An 18,613-nucleotide genomic window follows, 5' to 3' on the forward strand; every position below is an offset into this window, starting at 1 on the left:
GGTGTTTTGGCAGACTAATAGTGAATTTCAACTGGATGTGTCATAGCAAATGGTATTTGCACCAAAACAGAGCTGAAGAGGTGACCAACAAGACGAGAAAAGTGAGCAGCAAAGACATCCATTTGAAGAGACCTAACATAATATTTCCTTCTCGGATGATCATAGGGTTAGATGAAGCATGCCCCCAAATCGTTTAGGCATCAGACTGTAAACCACAACACTGCTAAGTAACTCCCCCATCACTGACTCAATACGTGACAACCAGATGGTTGCTTCACATGCTAGTACTCATGTAGAAATATGGTAATAACTATTTGTAAAGTGACCTAGGATGGGCATCAATGTCACAAAATGCTTTATAACTGCAGAAGATTCAGTTTTCACTGCTTACTGTTGCATATGCGAGAAATTCACCTACTCTGTCAATGGACCCAGCTCTTTTGTGTCTATGAATTTTTAACTCATATTAGGTAAAACAGGTGACTAAGAATACATAGACAGACAAGTAATCACATTGTTCATACAGTGCAAAACAAAAAAGAGCAGTGCTATTTTTAGTACATCAACCAAATCCATGTTATTTTTTGGAGATGAGATCAGGATGTGTAATTCTATTACAGCAATCACATAAAGGAAGAAAGGAAACATGTTCTGCAAGTTATGATGATACGATTATACAAGACAGCTGTTCAGCTCCAGCATTTCTCTTTTTGTAGATGATCAGAGACACTTGTATCTATTTTGTATAATTTTCTTCCCACAAATTCAGTAGTGTTTAGCCACGGACAGACAGTGTGACTGGGGAAATGAACTATAAACAAAAAGGTTTCTGGAACTACTAGTGCTCCAACTTGTTAAAAACATTCACATTCATCTTATAATTTGCCAGACACTTTGTATAAACTGTTAAATATTTTGTTGGGGAGCAGGGCTATTTTAGAAGTTTTCATTATGCCTTTATATCCTGCAATAAACAGCTTAAATTCTTTATACACGGACAGTTAAAACATTAGAATTTAGAGTTAAACATTTTATTAATAGAGATTTAGCATCACATGTTTATTTTTTTAAATAGAGTGGTACACATTTCACCTTCCAAACCTATAATGGAATGGCAGAACAAAACAAAAAAGTGCAACTGAATTGATGAATACAAATTGTTATACTTCTGCACACAAAATTAGCACATCAATGGATAAATTCTTATGAAAACTGAGCACTAACTCTAAAATAATTAGTTTGAAGGTCCAACAAATAGCTTTTTAAAAACCCATTTAAAAAATGTGTTATTACTGACCTAAAGTAATAGATTTCATCATCTACAACTTTGGCAGAGAGGGAGAATCGTTTGAGACCTTTAAATTTTTTCATCTGCTTCTCAGTTTCATTGTACCGACTCTCACAAACCAAGACATCCTCTTCGGGGATCTCAGTAGGACGACAAGAGATGTAGTCTTTAAAGGATAAAACTGAACATTTCCCTATGTAAGAACAAAAACATAAGTTAAAACAGACACATATACTGTTATTCAAAACATTTTTTTGGAAGAATTAAATAAATATCGTAAATAAGAACAAAAACGTTCTGACAAACAACAGGAGATGATTTAATCCACTGTGCTCGTTTGGTTAGCTAATACTTTAGTTGGCTCAGTCTTTCAGTCTGATATATAAATATTTTTTTAACAAGCTGTCACAGTTACCACTTCAACTTGAAGTTTGTTCCAGACTCTCAGGACTCTTTTCGAGAAACAGTGCTGCCTATCTTTTGTCTGGAATGCACTTGCCCTTTATTTCTACTGGTGTGTTTCAGCATCAACTTTATCAAGATTTTTAAAGATTTGGATTTAATCCCCAGGTGGTCTTCTCTGTTTAAGGTTCAAGGGGTTTAATTCCTTCTGTCTGTCAGAACAGATAATGCTCATTACTCTAAGGATGAAGTTGGTTGAAGTTCTCTGCTATTTCTTTTACAGCATGGGGATAACTCCACTTGATTTATACTTAATACATTTTACAACAGAACCTAACCATTTATTTGCCTTTCCAATTTCTGGTGAGGAAGACAATGCTGCATCAACATAAACCCCTAAAACCCTTTCAAAATACGCTCACTGTAGGTGACCACCCTGTAATTACATTCAAGATTTGTCTTGCCCACATGCACTGTTTTTGCATAAACTGCATTTTCCCAGCCTGTGGTATCCTTTGATTTTTGTTGCTGTCTGGAAATGTCACAATGCACCTGAGACAGAATAATGACCACTGCTCCATTATCAAGTATGCAGATGACACCATGATCATAGGATGCACATCTGGGGAGGATGAAAGCCACTATCTAAATCAAGTGGACTGAATGCTAAACTGGTGCAATAAAAACTCTCTCACTCTGAATGTAAAAAAGACCAAAGAAATATTTGATTTTAAGGGACAGAAATCTGTATGTTCACCTATTGTAGTTCTAGGAGAGGAGGTAGAAATAGTGACTTAATATAAATACTTAGGAACTTACCTAGATAACAATCTTAACTGAAATATAAATACAAATTACTTTGTAAATGCAACCAGCGCTTATTTCTCCTCCATAAACTCAAACTATTTAAAGTAGACAAGGACCTCATGTTGTCCTTCTATCGCAGTATGATCCAGTCTGTGATCACTTTCAGTTTCATTGCCTGGTTTAATAGTCAGACAAACCAAAACTCAAAAAAGCTCCAGCAGATTACGAGGTATGCAGCTAAAGTTATTGGGGCTGATGTAGATGATATGACAAGTGTGTGTCAGAGGGCAATTTTAAAGAAACTGGAAATCATCTCAACTGATGACAGTCATCCATTACATGTAGAACTAAAGTTCAGTAAAGCAGGAAGGATAGTCGCTTTGAAAACCCACACAAATCGCTCCAGAAACTCCTTTCTTCCTAGTCCCATACAACTTTTCAATAAGAAATATCTGAGATAATGATTAAGGTTTTGATATATATACTGTAACCTTTTTTTTTTTTTTTGGTGTAAATATCTATTGTCTAACTGCCTTACCTTAACCTTTCTTGTTTCTATTTGTCTGTTTTATTTCATTCTGTCTGTTATTAGATGCAACTGAGAAGGCAAACTTCATGTTTTCTTGTGTAAACATGACTAAATGAAGAAACCTTAAACCTTAGGTCTACTCACTATACCATAATCAATGTCATTAAAATACATTTTAAACAGTTCTAGGCAGTGAATCTTGAGAGACTCTACTGACGATCTCACCCCATGCAGGACATTCTTTTCTTAACCATACTCTGAAGTTACCTCTGATGCTTAAGAAGTCCAGCTTCAGAAATAATCATCCGTAGGGAACCGCTTTAGAAAAGACTAGGTGAATTGTGACAAATATTTTGTTCTTGTTTACGATTCTAGCTTCTTGTTTAAAAGAAAACCAAAACTTTAATGGGTTCTCACTTTTTTAAACCCCTGCTATTATAACTAGAACTTGAATATTATCTCATTACCTGAACTAGGATCACAACTGAACAGGCATAAGGAGTAGATCAGTTATGCTGATTTGTGTTTCTACTAAATAAAATGCACTTATATATATTTTAACAGATCTTGTTAATTATGGAGTCAAAAGAGTGTCAAAAAAAACCCCAATGCATGCTGGTTTGACATTCAAGAAAGAATTTCGCTGTACTCTATACATGTGACAATACAACTATTTACCTCTACATTAAAATATTTTGCACAACTGTTTTAAAACTGTCCTTTTCAAGAACCTGATTAGCCCAAATAATGATCACATGCAGCTGGAGATTATCATAAAGACAATGGATGCAAGGCAAGAATCGGTCCACCTCAGGGCAAATTCACTCTACACCCACATACACACAGTGAAAAATATGGAGTACTGCAGACAAACCTGGTAATAACTTTTCATAATATTTGAACTCCAAATAACATAGCTTTGACTCACAATTTCATATTATGCCACTTTCCTGTATTCAGTGTCCTTAGCTATGTGCAATGATTAGCTTGAGGTACTCAGTTCACAGCATGTCTGTATCTCAAAGAACACACTCTGGGTTCAGATCCAGATTCACTGGACTAGTGTCAATCTGACAAAAACTGTGAGCACCGACAGTCAGTTTAGTCCACAGATTTAGTGCATTTTTGAAATATACGCACCAACCTATCAGTTTTTTCCATCTCTGTTATATCTTATAATGGTATTTGCAAGTTTGGAAAATTAACGAATGATTAATAAAACGTCCGTTTCACTGCAGTTCACACTTTACTAATGCTCTAAAATGTTCTTCTGGACTGGATAATGGGAGTTGAACTGGTGCTATATTTTTTAAAGGCGTAGCACTCATAAAGTTCAGTTCTTCTAACCGGAAACATTTGGCACGAGCCTGTCACTCTTACAATAGGAGTTTTTACCTGGAGCAGCAATTTTAAGCACAAACCCAACTTCAACTAAACGTTGAACTCTTGATGCATCTTCAAAAGGTAGCAGTCTTGACAAATTCAAAATTTCAAAAACTTTACATGTTTGAATTTTACTCACTGAACTGAACAAATCACGCATGTTTGCTTAAAAGATGGAACTATATTCACAATTCATCATGAAAATCAACATATTTAATTGTTTTAATGCCTGTACTTGGATAGTTACTTTGATTGGTCTTTTCTTTTAAGAAGATAGATATAACACAAGAGTGTCAAATGAAACAATCCACTTTTTTTAATTTAAGAGCTTCTTGTTTCATATTAATACACTAATCCTTTCGTATTAAAAAGTAATTAAAAACTACAACAAAATTAACACAAACCTATAACACATGTCATGGGGCAGGTTTCCTCCAAGTTACTCAGAAAAATCTCCTTCTTGTAGAACATTTTAGTTGGCTCATGTTCGGTCTCTTCTGGGTGAGTAAAAATTGGGCCGAAGAAATATGCAGCTCCATCACGGACCCACATCTTTTCAATTCTGAAGAATAAATGATCATGCCTTAAACAGGAATACAAAAAAAATCCATCTAACACAAACTCTTACAAACTTAAAGATACATACCTCCCTACCCTATGACGGACTAATCCATGTGATTTAATAAAAACACAATCACCAATCTTGAGCCACAAGTCATTGTACCGGAGCTGTTCATAATATACACAGCCAGGTTCTCCATTGGGCATATCCACGGAAACGTCGTCTTTGTCCTGAGGAACCAGAGGGAAGAAAATGACTTGACAAAATAATAATAATAATAATAAAAAAAAAAAAAAAAAAAAAAGCAGCATAGCGGAGAAAATATACAAAACACAAATCTGTCCATTTGCTGATCTGTAATAATGCTACACGTCAGTTGTGAGCGGTTAGAAGTGATCTGTATTTTTAAATGTAGACTTTCTTGGTGTGCACTAATCAGGATTGCAGTGAATGAGAAGACTCCAATGTTTTCAGCATTCACACAGGACTGCAAAATGTCTACTGCTGGTTAGTGGAGTCAATGCTTATTATTAAGGCTGAGGACTAAAGAGATGATAAACACACTGCACATCTTCCCAACACATAATACATCAAAAGAGTTAGAAGTTATTCATTTGTAGTGAAAGCCTGTATCTTACATATGTGATCACCTGCAAGTGCTTCTTGACAAAAGTTGCATTTCAGCCTGGATTAGAATGGGCGAGCTTACAATGCTTGATGTTTATCAGCAGGGACATTGCACTGCTGCATAAATGGCAAAGGCCCACTTACTAGGTCAGCCCAGAAATTTATAGGTATGTTCCAGAATTGATGAAGGTATGAACAATGAGAAATCAAGAATCCTGAGAATTTGTATCTTGAAATTTCTAAACCAAGTATTATTCATGCTATCATGTCAAAATACATGTGAAAACCAACTTAAAATGACCTTACACAAAATATAATGATGGTCACATGTAAGAGAAGCACGGATTCTGATGCAAGTAAATCATGAGCACCTTAAGCAATTATTTAGGAAAATCTACAAAACACTCTTGCTGTTATGTACATATTTTCAAATAGCTAACCTAAATATCACGAAACTGAAAACGTTCACTCTTCCACAAAGCCATGTAATATGTCTTTAAGCCTGGTTACTCTCAGATGGGACAGATGTGTTCAAATCCACTATGAACTTTATTGGCTCTGCTGTTTTTAAACCATTCACCATCTCTGTAACCAAGTATATCATTATAAAGAATGAATGTAGTCCTCAACCATTGTTAATCACCAAACTATTATTTTATATTCATTTATCAAAATGTGATAAATATGTATCCTAATTAAAGACAGTGTTTGTAAAGTGGGCTCTGAAAAGTTTCAGGTAAGGTGGATTTTTTAAAAGGTAGTTACAAAATTCTAACTAATCATGGTGCCAGAGAGCAGTGACAACATTCATGTAAGAATTTCAATGTACAGTGGAACCTCGGGTCACGGCCGTAATTCATTCCAAAACTCTGGTCGCAACCAGATTTGGTTGTGACCCGAAGTAATTTCCCCCATAGGATTGCATGTAAATACAATTAATCCGTTCTGAGCCGCACGAGCTGTATGTAAATAGATTTTTTTTTTTTTTTTTAAAGATTTTTAAGCACAAAAATAGTAATTTATAAAATAGTAAATGTAATATTTACTTCTGCTTGGGCTCTCTCTCTCGCTGCACAGGAATTGCACAGGGAGAGACTGAACATGTGTGGAAATCATCGGCGAGTACAAACCGGAAGGGAAACTGGCTTGTTCGTCACCCGAGTGTGGGGTCGTGAACAGATGCAAAAGTTTGGCGAACTTTTTTGGTCGTAACCCGATTTGTACATGGTCCGAGACATTCGTGACCCGAGGTTCCACTGTATTCTGTACTGGTAGACAAATAAGGTCCCAGTAACTTGTAGAGAGATCACACTGACCTCTGCACATTTGTTAGCAACCCACTCAACCTGTGAACCCTCTTGACGCAGGAAATTGCTGGACCATTCTGAATATATGAACAACTAAATGTCAGTAAATTCTTATGTTTAACTTGGCAGTTTTCAGATTTAAAGTGAGTAATGTGCTATCGATGCATTTCACCAAGACTACCAAGCAAATATGAAAGATGCATCACCTGTGGGGGAAAACTTCCAGAACTATGATTAAGAAACTGGAAATGACAAACAAATGAAATAGCTCCATTTGACTGTGCTCAAAGTAAGTATAGCTGTGATTGATAGTCTACTGGAACTCTAACATTAAATGATGAGGTGCTACTACATGTGAAGGAGGTTGTGACATTTTATGCTTGTAGGCCAAACAAAAGACTTAAAGCTGGACAGAAATCCATGTCTAATTTAATGAAATCAGAACATTCCCTTGTTGCTCACTATGTCTATGTTGTGTAACACCGTGAGCATAGCAGCAGAAGATTCTCTGTGTTCCATACAGATCTGCTGTATTATTAACAGACATTAAAAACATGGTGGGGAGTCTGTGTATATATAAATGCACACACACAAATTATGAATATGATAATTAAGATAAATACTGGAAATCAATAATTTAAGATTTATGTTAAATTTCATTCTTTTAATACTGAAGGATGTCCATACCTTACACAGTAAAGCACCATTAAATTTTTCAAAGACACATTAACTGTATTTTTTTCTTTTAACTCTGTAGTTATTTCACCAAGCACCCTTGCCTTGTGCAGATATACCATAGATCATGTTTCAGATTTATCATATCAATTCATATTCATATTAAATAATTCTGATTACTTATTTTAATTCCTTACCCAACAGGTGGAATGTTCTGTACAGTATTGCCTAGGCAGAAATTCAAATGATGGATTCTTAAATGTTTAATAACAAAAAAAAAAAAAAAAAAAAAAAAAAAAAAGTTAATTAACTCACCTTATCAATAATGCTGATTGAATCCAAGCCTCTGCCTTCGTCAGGTCCCTCAGAATGTTTATCTTGATCATGCTTGGTGGCTGCCGCAAAGACAGAAGCCACTCGTACCACTGGTAATGGCACATCACGTGGAACAAACTTCACAGAGCTTAGTGGCATTGTCCACATTTTAATCTTTTTAAACGACTTTGTTTTGGCAGAGTACCGTGACTCACAGACATATACATCATCAGCCCTGAACCCCTCTGGATGCAACTTGAAATACTCCTGAAAACAAATAATAAAAGACACTACTGAGAATTGTTTCTCTTTAGTGTAATATATATATAATCTTTAGACAAAATGTTTTTCACAATGTCTGAAATAAAGTGAAACACAATCCACAAACTAGATTTTTTTTTATTCTGATATATTTTGTTATTCCCCAAAAGGAAATTGTCTTTTTGCATGACCTTTGGGGGTCAAAGCAGAGGGTCAGCCATTGTACAGTGCCCCTGGAGCAATTTTTAGGTTAAGGGCCTTGCTCAAGGGCCCAACAGAGTAGTATCCCTTCTGGCAGCAGATAACAGAATTAATTCAATAAATGAATGAAGAAAAAAAAAAACTAATAACAAATAGCAGGAAACATTACGCATGATGATATTTGCAGTAACAGTATATTGAACATTTAAATTTTTTTTTGCTACATACTTCAGCATTGCAATAGTGTATGATGTTAATTTCTATATAAAATAATGACTGACTGAATCAATGAGTGCTACTGGAATATTGATATATTTTGGTTTACCACATTTGAATATTTTTTAATTTTCATAGTTTGACAGCCTTTAATGCTACAGGAAATGGAATACAGAATGTTTTGATCAAGTCACATCTCTTGTAGTCAACCCTGCTCATTTTATTTTCCTTTTAAGTAGCAGATCTGAAAAGGAGCAAAGTAAATAGTGTTTACCTTTACAAACATAACCACACATTTCCCTAATATTTTGCTGACTTGCACTTTATTATAGTAGTCACTTTTGAACACTTCTTTTTCTAAAAATTTGCGAGTGGCCAAGTGGAAGGTTTCATTTGGCCTGTAGAACCAGCAGCCATACAACCATTTTTCACCTGAAATGGGGGAAAAAAAAGGTTAGGGGGGTAAAGTAAAAACAACTGAACATCTATCTAGCCTTAACATTGAATAAGTCACCATTTATATTTATTCTAAAAATGCAAGAATGCTAAGCTTGTCATGTCCATTACAATAATCAGAACTGTTTTTTAAACTTTTCATGAGTGTCCTTGGTGTGTAGACGTTATTTTCTTGTTGGATTACTTACCAGTGTCATCCTGCCAAAGTCTCTCAATGCAAACTATATGGGGTTGCAAGTTGGGTTCTGCTGGCTCGACATACACATAATCCCCAACATGGTACATGCTGTTTTTAAAACTGCAATCCTGGCTATATGTACGCTGAAGTCCAGATTGCCACGATCCTCCAGTGTGATCATCACTTTTTTCAGCTTCTGCAGAAATCAAAACAGAGATAACAATTGTGTGTTGGAGGAATACACTGCCAGGATAAGTAGCAGCTCCCATTTTACCTGGCATGTCACATAATCAATATTCTAAATAATGTTATAAAGCACAGTGGTACCTTGGTATAAGTCCGCTTTGGAATAAGTCCAACTTGGTATAAGTCCTGTTTGGATGCGAAAAATTTTTCTTGGTATACAACCTTTGTTTGGAATACAACTTGTGTGCTAGAACACTGCCTGCTACCCTTATTTACCTCTCTCGAGACAAAGCCAAGACTGCCTGTGGTATAGCGGGTCCGCGGATTCAAAAAAAAAAAAAAAAAAAAAAGGGCCAGGTTTTAAATCTGTATAGCCGTGTCATTCTCCGTGGGCTCGATTGCACGACCGCGGGGAGTTAATGAGGTAGTTGGAGTGAGTCGCACCTGCACGTGTGGGTGAGATTGTTCTCAATTGCTTCATTGGCTTCCTGCGGCATGTGATTAAGGTTCTGTGCCCATGGAGGCACGGGTGGATGTTTATATACGGGTCGGCACCAGGAACAGAGGGGGTATTGGGGATGGGGGGGGGGGGGGGGGGGGGGGGGGGGAATCGGATAGATGGATTGAGGAAAAGAGGACGATAAAGGCGGTTAAAAGATGGGAAAGAGCAGTCTTAGCAGGCACTCAACTTCTCAGCAAGGTAAAGCGAGGTTAAATTTTCATTTATTTCATCTAATTGCTTTTGTATTTATGTATTTTAGTATTAAGCAATGTTTAATTTATTTTATACAATCCTATCAATGTATAATATGCCAAAAACAATAGGATTTTTTTTTTCATGGGAACGGATTAATCATTTTCCCTTTATTTCTTATGGGAAAAATTTGTTTGGTATAAGTCCTGTTAGGTATAAGTCCAAGGATCTGGAACGGATTAAGGATGTATACCGAGGTACCACTGTACTTTATTTTTTGTTAGGTACCAACACTTTCAAAATTATATTAGCTGACTTTAGGAAGACAAAGAGTGACCATCTGCCACTGAACATTGACAGCTCAACTGTGGAGGTTGTCAATAGCACCACATTCCTGGGTGTCCAACTGGCAGAGAACCTCACCTGGTCCCACAACACCAGCTCTTTAGCCAAGAAAGCCCAGCAGCGGCTCTACTTTCTGCATAGGCCGAGGAAAGCCCATCTTCCACCAGCTACTCTAACAACATTCTACAGAGGAACCATAGAGAGCATCCTGAGCAACTGCATCACCGTCTGGTTTGGAAATTGCACGGTCAGGGATCGCAAAGCCCTACAACAGATAGTGAAGACAGCTGAGAAGATCATCGGTGTATCTCTTCCCTCCATCATGGACATTTACACCGCACGCTGCATCCACAAAGCCACCAGCATTGTGAATGATCCAACACACCCCTCACATTCACTGTTTACACTCCTGCCATTGAGAAAAAAGGAACCGAAGCATTCGGGCCCTCACCTCCAGAATGTGTAACAGTTTCTTCCCCCAAGCAGTCAGACTCCTGAACACTCATGGACCGGACTGATATCTGATATATTGTGTTCTGCTCTGCAGTGTTGCACATGTCTGAACATTTGACTCACATGCACCTTGTTATATATTATGTGTCTTTATGTTATGTGTCATGGATTCTTCGTTGTCCTGTGTTTTATGTAGCACCATGGTCCTGGAGGAACGTTGTTTCATTTCACTGTATGCTGTACTACTGTACATGGATGAAATGACAATACTCTTGACTTGACTTGATAACCAAACCTTGCCTGCTTTTATATAGTAATAAATTAGTACATCACTACGATCATGCTTTAAATGGGAATATACTCATGTTGTTTTATACACACAGAAAATTATTAGTATTACTTATTGCAGACAATACATAAGGATCTTTAAGCTGTGAAGAAGATATAAACATTTAGAAGCAAACTATAAAACAAGTCAAGCACAAAAAAAAAAAAAAAAGAACTTGCTCAATATTCTGATACTTTGAGAAGCAGGAAGAAGGGTGCATAGAGTATCGCATCATTTATTGGACTAATTCTTGTAAACATCTGAATAAGACGACAACAAGAGCAGCTGACACACTCTGCTACTTCCTGGTTGTATGTCCTCCACAATGATTTAACATCTGAACCCTGTTGTGTTGGGATCGGTCAAGCCATCCAGTCTTTGGACCTTTTCTCAGAACCAAATTACCTGGGCAAAGCTAAGGAGACAGGAATCTGGCAACAGGCAAGAAACACAACCATATTCTTGTTGTACCAGAGACACTTATTCTGATGACGTTCTGCCTTCCTGTGTTTCAACAGCATTTTGTTTTCTGTAATGTTAGAGTATTTTCTTTGTTTTGTCAATTCTGTGTTGTGTAAGATAAAAGAACCGATATTTCTTCGGAGTGTACGCCTCTACAAAATGCACAGCTTACAAACCTAACTTGACCATTTTAACATGGAACATTCTTTGAGGTTAAGAATGTTTCAAATTTTTTTTATTAGATAAAAGAAAAAAAAATTGAATGACAATACTTAAATTGTAATCAAAGTAACACATCGACACATTCAGATATCAGAATGCGAGACACAGAAATACCGCAGTCAGTGCAACGACAATGACAAAAGCATTTGATTGTTTAACACACAGTTGTAAATTAAACCTTCTCTCACTGAAACAAAGCATACATCAGCAAGTCTCAGTGATCAGTTTTTAAAAATAAGGAGACAACTATACTATGTGACTCTTTGATTATTAAACAAATCATCTATTACATGGAGATAAAAGTAATCAGTTAGAACTACTAGTACCTTTCTTTTCTTCTTCCCTCTTAAGTTTATCCTCTTCTATTTCTTTCGGCAGCTTTTCTTTCTTCTCCTTCTCTACATCATTATGAAGATGCTTTGTTGTGTAGCTAAGAGCTGGGGAAAGGAGAATCTCGCCATTTTTGCACAGCTCATCTCGGATTTTAATGAAGAACTGTTGTAACTCCACGGCATCTTCAAAAATTTCTGAGTCAGTTCTTGAAATGAGGAAAAAACACAAATAAAAAACACTCATAATTCTTCAAAGCTTTCAGCCCTTTCCCCTATTCCAATGTTCCATTCTAAATACAGCTAAGAAATGCTTAATACTTTGATACAAGTTCAAGTTCCAGATGGCACAATGCGTTGCTGTACCCAATACATGACAAAACAACTCTGGATCCCAGTTTGTAACCCCCCAGGCAGACATGCGGTCCAGTCCCACCCTCCGGAAATGACCCTCTATCTATCGCAGGCAGGTGTTATGTGGGCGACCGCTTGGCCTGGTCCAGCCACTTGGATCCCCAACAATGAGGATCTTACGAGCCAGATCACCCTCGGGGGGAAATGTGCCACGTTTGATACAAGAATTCAATAAATTAAGAATATATTATAGCTTGCACAAGTGTGAATGAGAATGTAGGAGGGAACATTATGGGATGCCATGGTTTGGTAAAATATACAAAAAATGTGCTGAAAAACAGAATGCGACAAAAACTCTTAAAATTTGAAATATTTTTGACAAATATTTATTGTACCTTGTGGACAGCACTTAAATGAAATGTAGAGACAGTTCTGTCCACAAAACTACTACTCACAAATCAGTTTTTGTCCTACTTACAACCTTGATAAGCCCAAGTACAGAGTAAATGGCTTTTCCTTGAAACAAGGCATGCTGGGAAAGGTCAGGAAGATTGGTATGCTAATGGAAAAGGGTTTAAATGGCTTATTTATAAGATTCATTTATGGTTTGGAGAAAAAAACAAACAACAAAACAAAAACAGTGTTGATTTATTTACCAACTTAACAAATATTATTTAATATCATACCGGTTTAGTCGTCTAGCTTTTTCTAAAACCTCGAACATGTGTTCCTGGAAGACGTCAAGCCTCCTGTACCGATTACTCTCAATGTTTTTTTCGGATTATTTCAAAATTCAAGAAAGGCTTATTGGAGTTAGTGGGATCTCTTGCTGGAATCTCTGCAAGAGAGTCACTGTAACAGCGTCCTTCGTCATCTTGATGGCTTAGCACAGATACAAACAAGTTATGGATCAGCTCCTGTATCAGCAGGGTAACATTGGGGACGTGAGAATCTTCTCTTCCTTCAAGGTCTCTTCTAGTTTCTAAAAGCACTTTATGGAGTACCAGGGCATCTTTGTAAATCAGAGATTCAGGTTCATTGTATGTACAGGCATTATTAAACATAAGAACAAAGTCTTCTACCATGGAATCCACATCCTGAAACTTGTTGGCCATCATGTGACTCTTGATTTTCTCCATGTCAATTGGCTTTTTAATAGTTACATAATAGTCTGGTAGTTCAGCCCGTGAGGGTAATCTAAGAAAAATGGCACTTAGACGGCGACCCCGCTTGTCTGTGTAGTTCTTCACTGCTTCATAAAGTTCATTCAGCTTTTGTTGCAAAGGAGTCAAGTACTTGGATTTTTTGGGAGATATACCACTTTTTCTACCTGGAATATATATAAAGGCACAAACAAAAATGTACTGGTTTGCTACCTATATTATTATTATTATTAAAAAAAATAAAAAAAAATAAAATGCAAGCAAAATGTTAATTTTACTAAATATTCATTTGTTTAATACAGAATGAAAAAAAAATGTTCTTGTTTATCTCAAAAATGCAAGATTAAAGTGTGTATAGTATTAACAAAAATACAAAACAAATTTGGAATACAAAATAACCCATGGCACAGAACAAAACATCAAAAGATACTTATATTTTTTTCACCTACGCAAAATTCACAAGATAAACTTAAAAAAAAAAAAAAAAATAAAAACTCCGTACAATGCTTAGACTAGACTATATCTATTAAGGTGTGTTTTGCTAATAACTCAAGAAAACAAATGAAACTCACTCTAAAGTTAACCCGCTGCACTCTAATTCTTATTTTGTTCTACTCATCATTCAGCACCACTTCTTATACGATATATTTTTTCCCAAACAACACTGCAGAGTTATACAAGAGTACTGACTGTTTACAAATTAAAGGATGAATTTGGAATTGTACAGGTCAAGGTTATTTCTTCACAAACATGGTATATATGCATTTGCCAAGCAAAATTGTGTTCTAAAGTTTAGTACTTTGTATTAATTAATAAAAAAAAAATTATATATATCTTTCTTTCCAGTTCTGGTGCTTTACAACTGAGAATACGGGGCACGGAAGAAAACTTCAAAACTTGCCAAATAATCAATTTTTCAAGACAAGACAGCTGTTGAGTATTTATCAGCCCTTCCAAGTTTCGGGTGCATTCTGTGGGATCCGAAAATAAACAAACATTCTATTCTATAATTCTGGTAATATTTTTCTTGTGGTAAGGATATATTTTCTACTTGCTTGTGCAAATTTTCATGTAAATACTGAAGTAAATCAAAACAAAACCACTTGCATGGCACAAACAGTTTATTGCGATTTGGTCTGTCAGGAGGAAACCCTACCCTTGGAATGAAAGGTTGATGCAGAGGAAGATGGAATGCTGAGCTATCAGGCACAGCTGGTGTTCTAAAATAAATTAATTTAATAATGTTTTTTTATTATTTCTCAAAAATGACATTACAAACTATTTTACAATTTATGCATAATCACAAGATGTATATCAATATTCGTCAGCTGTCTTGGCTTGAAAAATTGAAATATTTTATAAGTTTTTAAGATTTTCCTCCGTGTCCCAGACTACAATTTAAAGGGCCAGTGTGGACAAGATTTTTTTTTTTTAACTGATAGAAAGCGATTAACTTTAGATCTCAATTTCGTATGGCAAATACAGTGGTGTGAAAAACTATTTGCCCCCTTCCTGATTTCTTATTCTTTTGCATGTTTGTCACACAAAATGTTTCTGATCATCAAACACATTTAACCATTAGTCAAATATAACACAAGTAAACACAAAATGCTGTTTGTAAATGGTGGTTTTTATTATTTAGGGAGAAAAAAAAATCCAAATCTACATGGCCCTGTGTGAAAAAGTAATTGCCCCCTGAACCTAATAACTGCTTGGGCCACCCTTAGCAGCAATAACTGCAATCAAGCGTTTGCGATAACTTGCAATGAGTCTTTGACAGCGCTCTGGAGGAATTTTGGCCCACTCATCTTTGCAAAATTGTTGTAATTCAGCTTTATTTGAGGGTTTTCTAGCATGAACCGCCTTTTTAAGGTCATGCCATAGCATCTCAATTGGATTCAGGTCAGGACTTTGACTAGGCCACTCCAAAGTCTTCATTTTGTTTTTCTTCAGCCATTCAGAGGTGGATTTGCTGGTGTGTTTTGGGTCATTGTCCTGTTGCAGCACCCAAGATCGCTTCAGCTTGAGTTGACGAACAGATGGCCGGACATTCTCCTTCAGGATTTTTTGGTAGACAGTAGAATTCATTGTTCCATCTATCACAGCAAGCCTTCCAGGTCCTGAAGCAGCAAAACAACCCCAGACCATCACACTACCACCACCATATTTTACTGTTGGTATGATGTTCTTTTTCTGAAATGCTGTGTTCCTTTTACGCCAGATGTAACGGGACATTTGCCTTCCAAAAAGTTCAACTTTTGTCTCATCAGTCCACAAGGTATTTTCCCAAAAGTCTTGGCAATCATTGAGATGTTTCTTAGCAAAATTGAGACGAGCCCTAATGTTCTTTTTGCTTAACAGTGGTTTGCGTCTTGGAAATCTGCCATGCAGGCCGTTTTTGCCCAGTCTCTTTCTTATGGTGGAGTCGTGAACACTGACCTTAATTGAGGCAAGTGAGGCCTGCAGTTCTTTAGACGTTGTCCTGGGGTCTTTTGTGACCTCTCGGATGAGTCGTCTCTGCGCTCTTGGGGTAATTTTGGTCGGCCGGCCACTCCTGGGAAGGTTCACCACTGTTCCATGTTTTTGCCATTTGTGGATAATGGCTCTCACTGTGGTTCGCTGGAGTCCCAAAGCTTTAGAAATGGCTTTATAACTTTTACCAGACTGATAGACATCAATTACTTCTGTTCTCATTTGTTCCTGAATTTCTTTGGATCTTGGCATGATGTCTAGCTTTTGAGGTGCTTTTGGTCTACTTCTCTGTGTCAGGCAGCTCCTATTTAAGTGATTTCTTGATTGAAACAGGTGTGGCAGTAATCAGGCCTGGGGGTGGCTACGGAAATTGAACTCAGGTGTGATACACCACAGTTAGGTTATTTTTTAACAAGGGGCAATTACTTTTTCACACAGGGCCATGTAGGTTTGGATTTTTTTTCTCCCTAAATAATAAAAACCATCATTTAAAAACTGCATTTTGTGTTTACTTGTGTTATATTTGACTAATGGTTAAATGTGTTTGATGATCAGAAACATTTTGTGTGACAAACATGCAAAAGAATAAGAAATCAGGAAGGGGGCAAATAGTTTTTCACACCACTGTATAACATGTTTCTAAAGAAATAAACAAACAACTTCAACTTGTTGAATCAACTCCAGCTTCTCTAGACTATCTATAACTCTTTTCCAAATCTAGAACCTCTGTTAGACATTTGGTGGATAATGTACACTTAGCAGACTCTTAAGGCAGAGCAATTAAAACATACTTATTTTCAGTTTTGGGGAAGCCATATCATCATCTTCAGGCAGAGGTCCCATTTCTTTTCTTTTGTCCTTCAATAATTTTTCAAGCACGTTGGCATCATTATATACCTATACAGTAACACAAAGCATTAAGAAAAAAAGATTAATACACTAAGCAGGAAACTATCATCAATAATTTTATATTTAAAGAATGGGAAAACTAGACACGAGACTGCTATTCTTTACTTGCAGAACCACCTTCTCCCTCCTTTGACTATTGTGCCCAAACTTATATACGGATACCAAATTCTCATTAGGCTGCCAAATACTAACTTATGCAATACTTTTCCCCCCTCATTCCAACAAATGTTTAATTTTATCAGGTAAAAGTGAGTTTAACAAATAAACTTAATGCATCTGAACTGTATCTATCTAACCTTGAATAAAATAGTTTTTTAACTGAACTGTAAAGTATTCACTTTAATTAAAAATAAAAGAAAAATAACAAAACAGGAAAAAATGAAAAAAATAAGTCTTTATGCATCTATAATGATTTTTCAGATTATTTTTTTTACTGTTATGGCATTGTTTTAGTTTTAGAATTTATAAAATGAAAGGGGTACATCTACAATACCTGTGATCCTTCCTCATTGTAGTGTCGTGCATTTCGGAACATAAGCTTCATATCCTCAATCAAGGATTCCTCAGTAAGGTATTTGTCAGAGCGTATGTTGTGCTCAACAGTCTTCAGATCCATTGGTTCCAAAATTATTTTATAGTAATCTGGATAATCCTTCTTGGATGGCTTGACCATGAAAAGATCACAAAGCCTTCTTCCTGAAACTGCTTCACGTGCCTCTGTTACTGCATTGTACAGAATCTTCATTCTGTGTTTCTTAGTGCTCTTTTTGATACTAGAAGAAAATGAATTTAGAAATAAATTACTCTTAAAAATTCATAAAGTGTATACAAATCTGGACCATCATTTTGAATATTACAGTAATCCCTCCTCCATCGCGGGGGTTGCGTTCCAGAGCCACCCGCGAAATAAGAAAATCCGCGAAGTAGAAACCATATGTTTATATGGTTATTTTTATATTGTCATGCTTGGGTCACAGATTTGCGCAGAAACACAGGAGGTTGTAGAGAGACAGGAACATTATTCAAACACTGCAAACAAACATTTGTCTCTTTTTCAAAAGTTTAAACTGTGCTCCATGACAAGACAGAGATGACAGTTCCGTCTCACAATTAAAAGAATGCAAACATATCTTCCTTTTCAAAGGAGTGCGCGTCAGGAGAGAGAGAACAAAGCAAGCAGTCAAAAAAAAATCAATAGGGCTGTTTAGCTTTTAAGTATGCAAAGCACCGCCGGTACAAAGCTGTTGAAGGCGGCAGCTCACACCCCCTCCGTCAGGAGCAGACAAAGAGAGAGAGAGCCAGAGAAAAATTAAGTCAAAAATCAATACGTGCCCTTTGAGCTTTTAAGTATGCGAAGCACCATGCAGCATGTCCTTCAGGAATCAGCTGCACACAGAAAGTAGCAACGTCCCTATCGTCTAGGTGTGCGAACAGCCCCCCTGGTCACACCCCCCTACGTCAGCGCAAGAAAGAGAGAGAGAGAGAGAAA

At 36.6% G+C, this 18,613-nt stretch overlaps 1 protein-coding gene across 1 annotated transcript in view; it reads right to left on the bottom strand.

Annotated features, from left to right (window-relative positions):
- pbrm1 (polybromo 1) overlaps positions 1–18,613 on the bottom strand; it is a 56,181-nt gene that overhangs the window by 15,701 nt on the left and 21,867 nt on the right. The window contains 11 exon segments of the mRNA XM_028825169.2: positions 1,298–1,481; positions 4,814–4,971; positions 5,056–5,201; positions 7,896–8,162; positions 8,848–9,005; positions 9,218–9,403; positions 12,224–12,435; positions 13,267–13,355; positions 13,357–13,910; positions 17,007–17,112; positions 17,618–17,897. Coding sequence (XP_028681002.1) covers positions 1,298–1,481; positions 4,814–4,971; positions 5,056–5,201; positions 7,896–8,162; positions 8,848–9,005; positions 9,218–9,403; positions 12,224–12,435; positions 13,267–13,355; positions 13,357–13,910; positions 17,007–17,112; positions 17,618–17,897 — 2,340 coding nt within the window.

Source organism: Erpetoichthys calabaricus, chromosome 18 (assembly GCF_900747795.2).
Source record: "Erpetoichthys calabaricus chromosome 18, fErpCal1.3, whole genome shotgun sequence".
Taxonomy (NCBI): domain Eukaryota; kingdom Metazoa; phylum Chordata; class Cladistia; order Polypteriformes; family Polypteridae; genus Erpetoichthys; species Erpetoichthys calabaricus.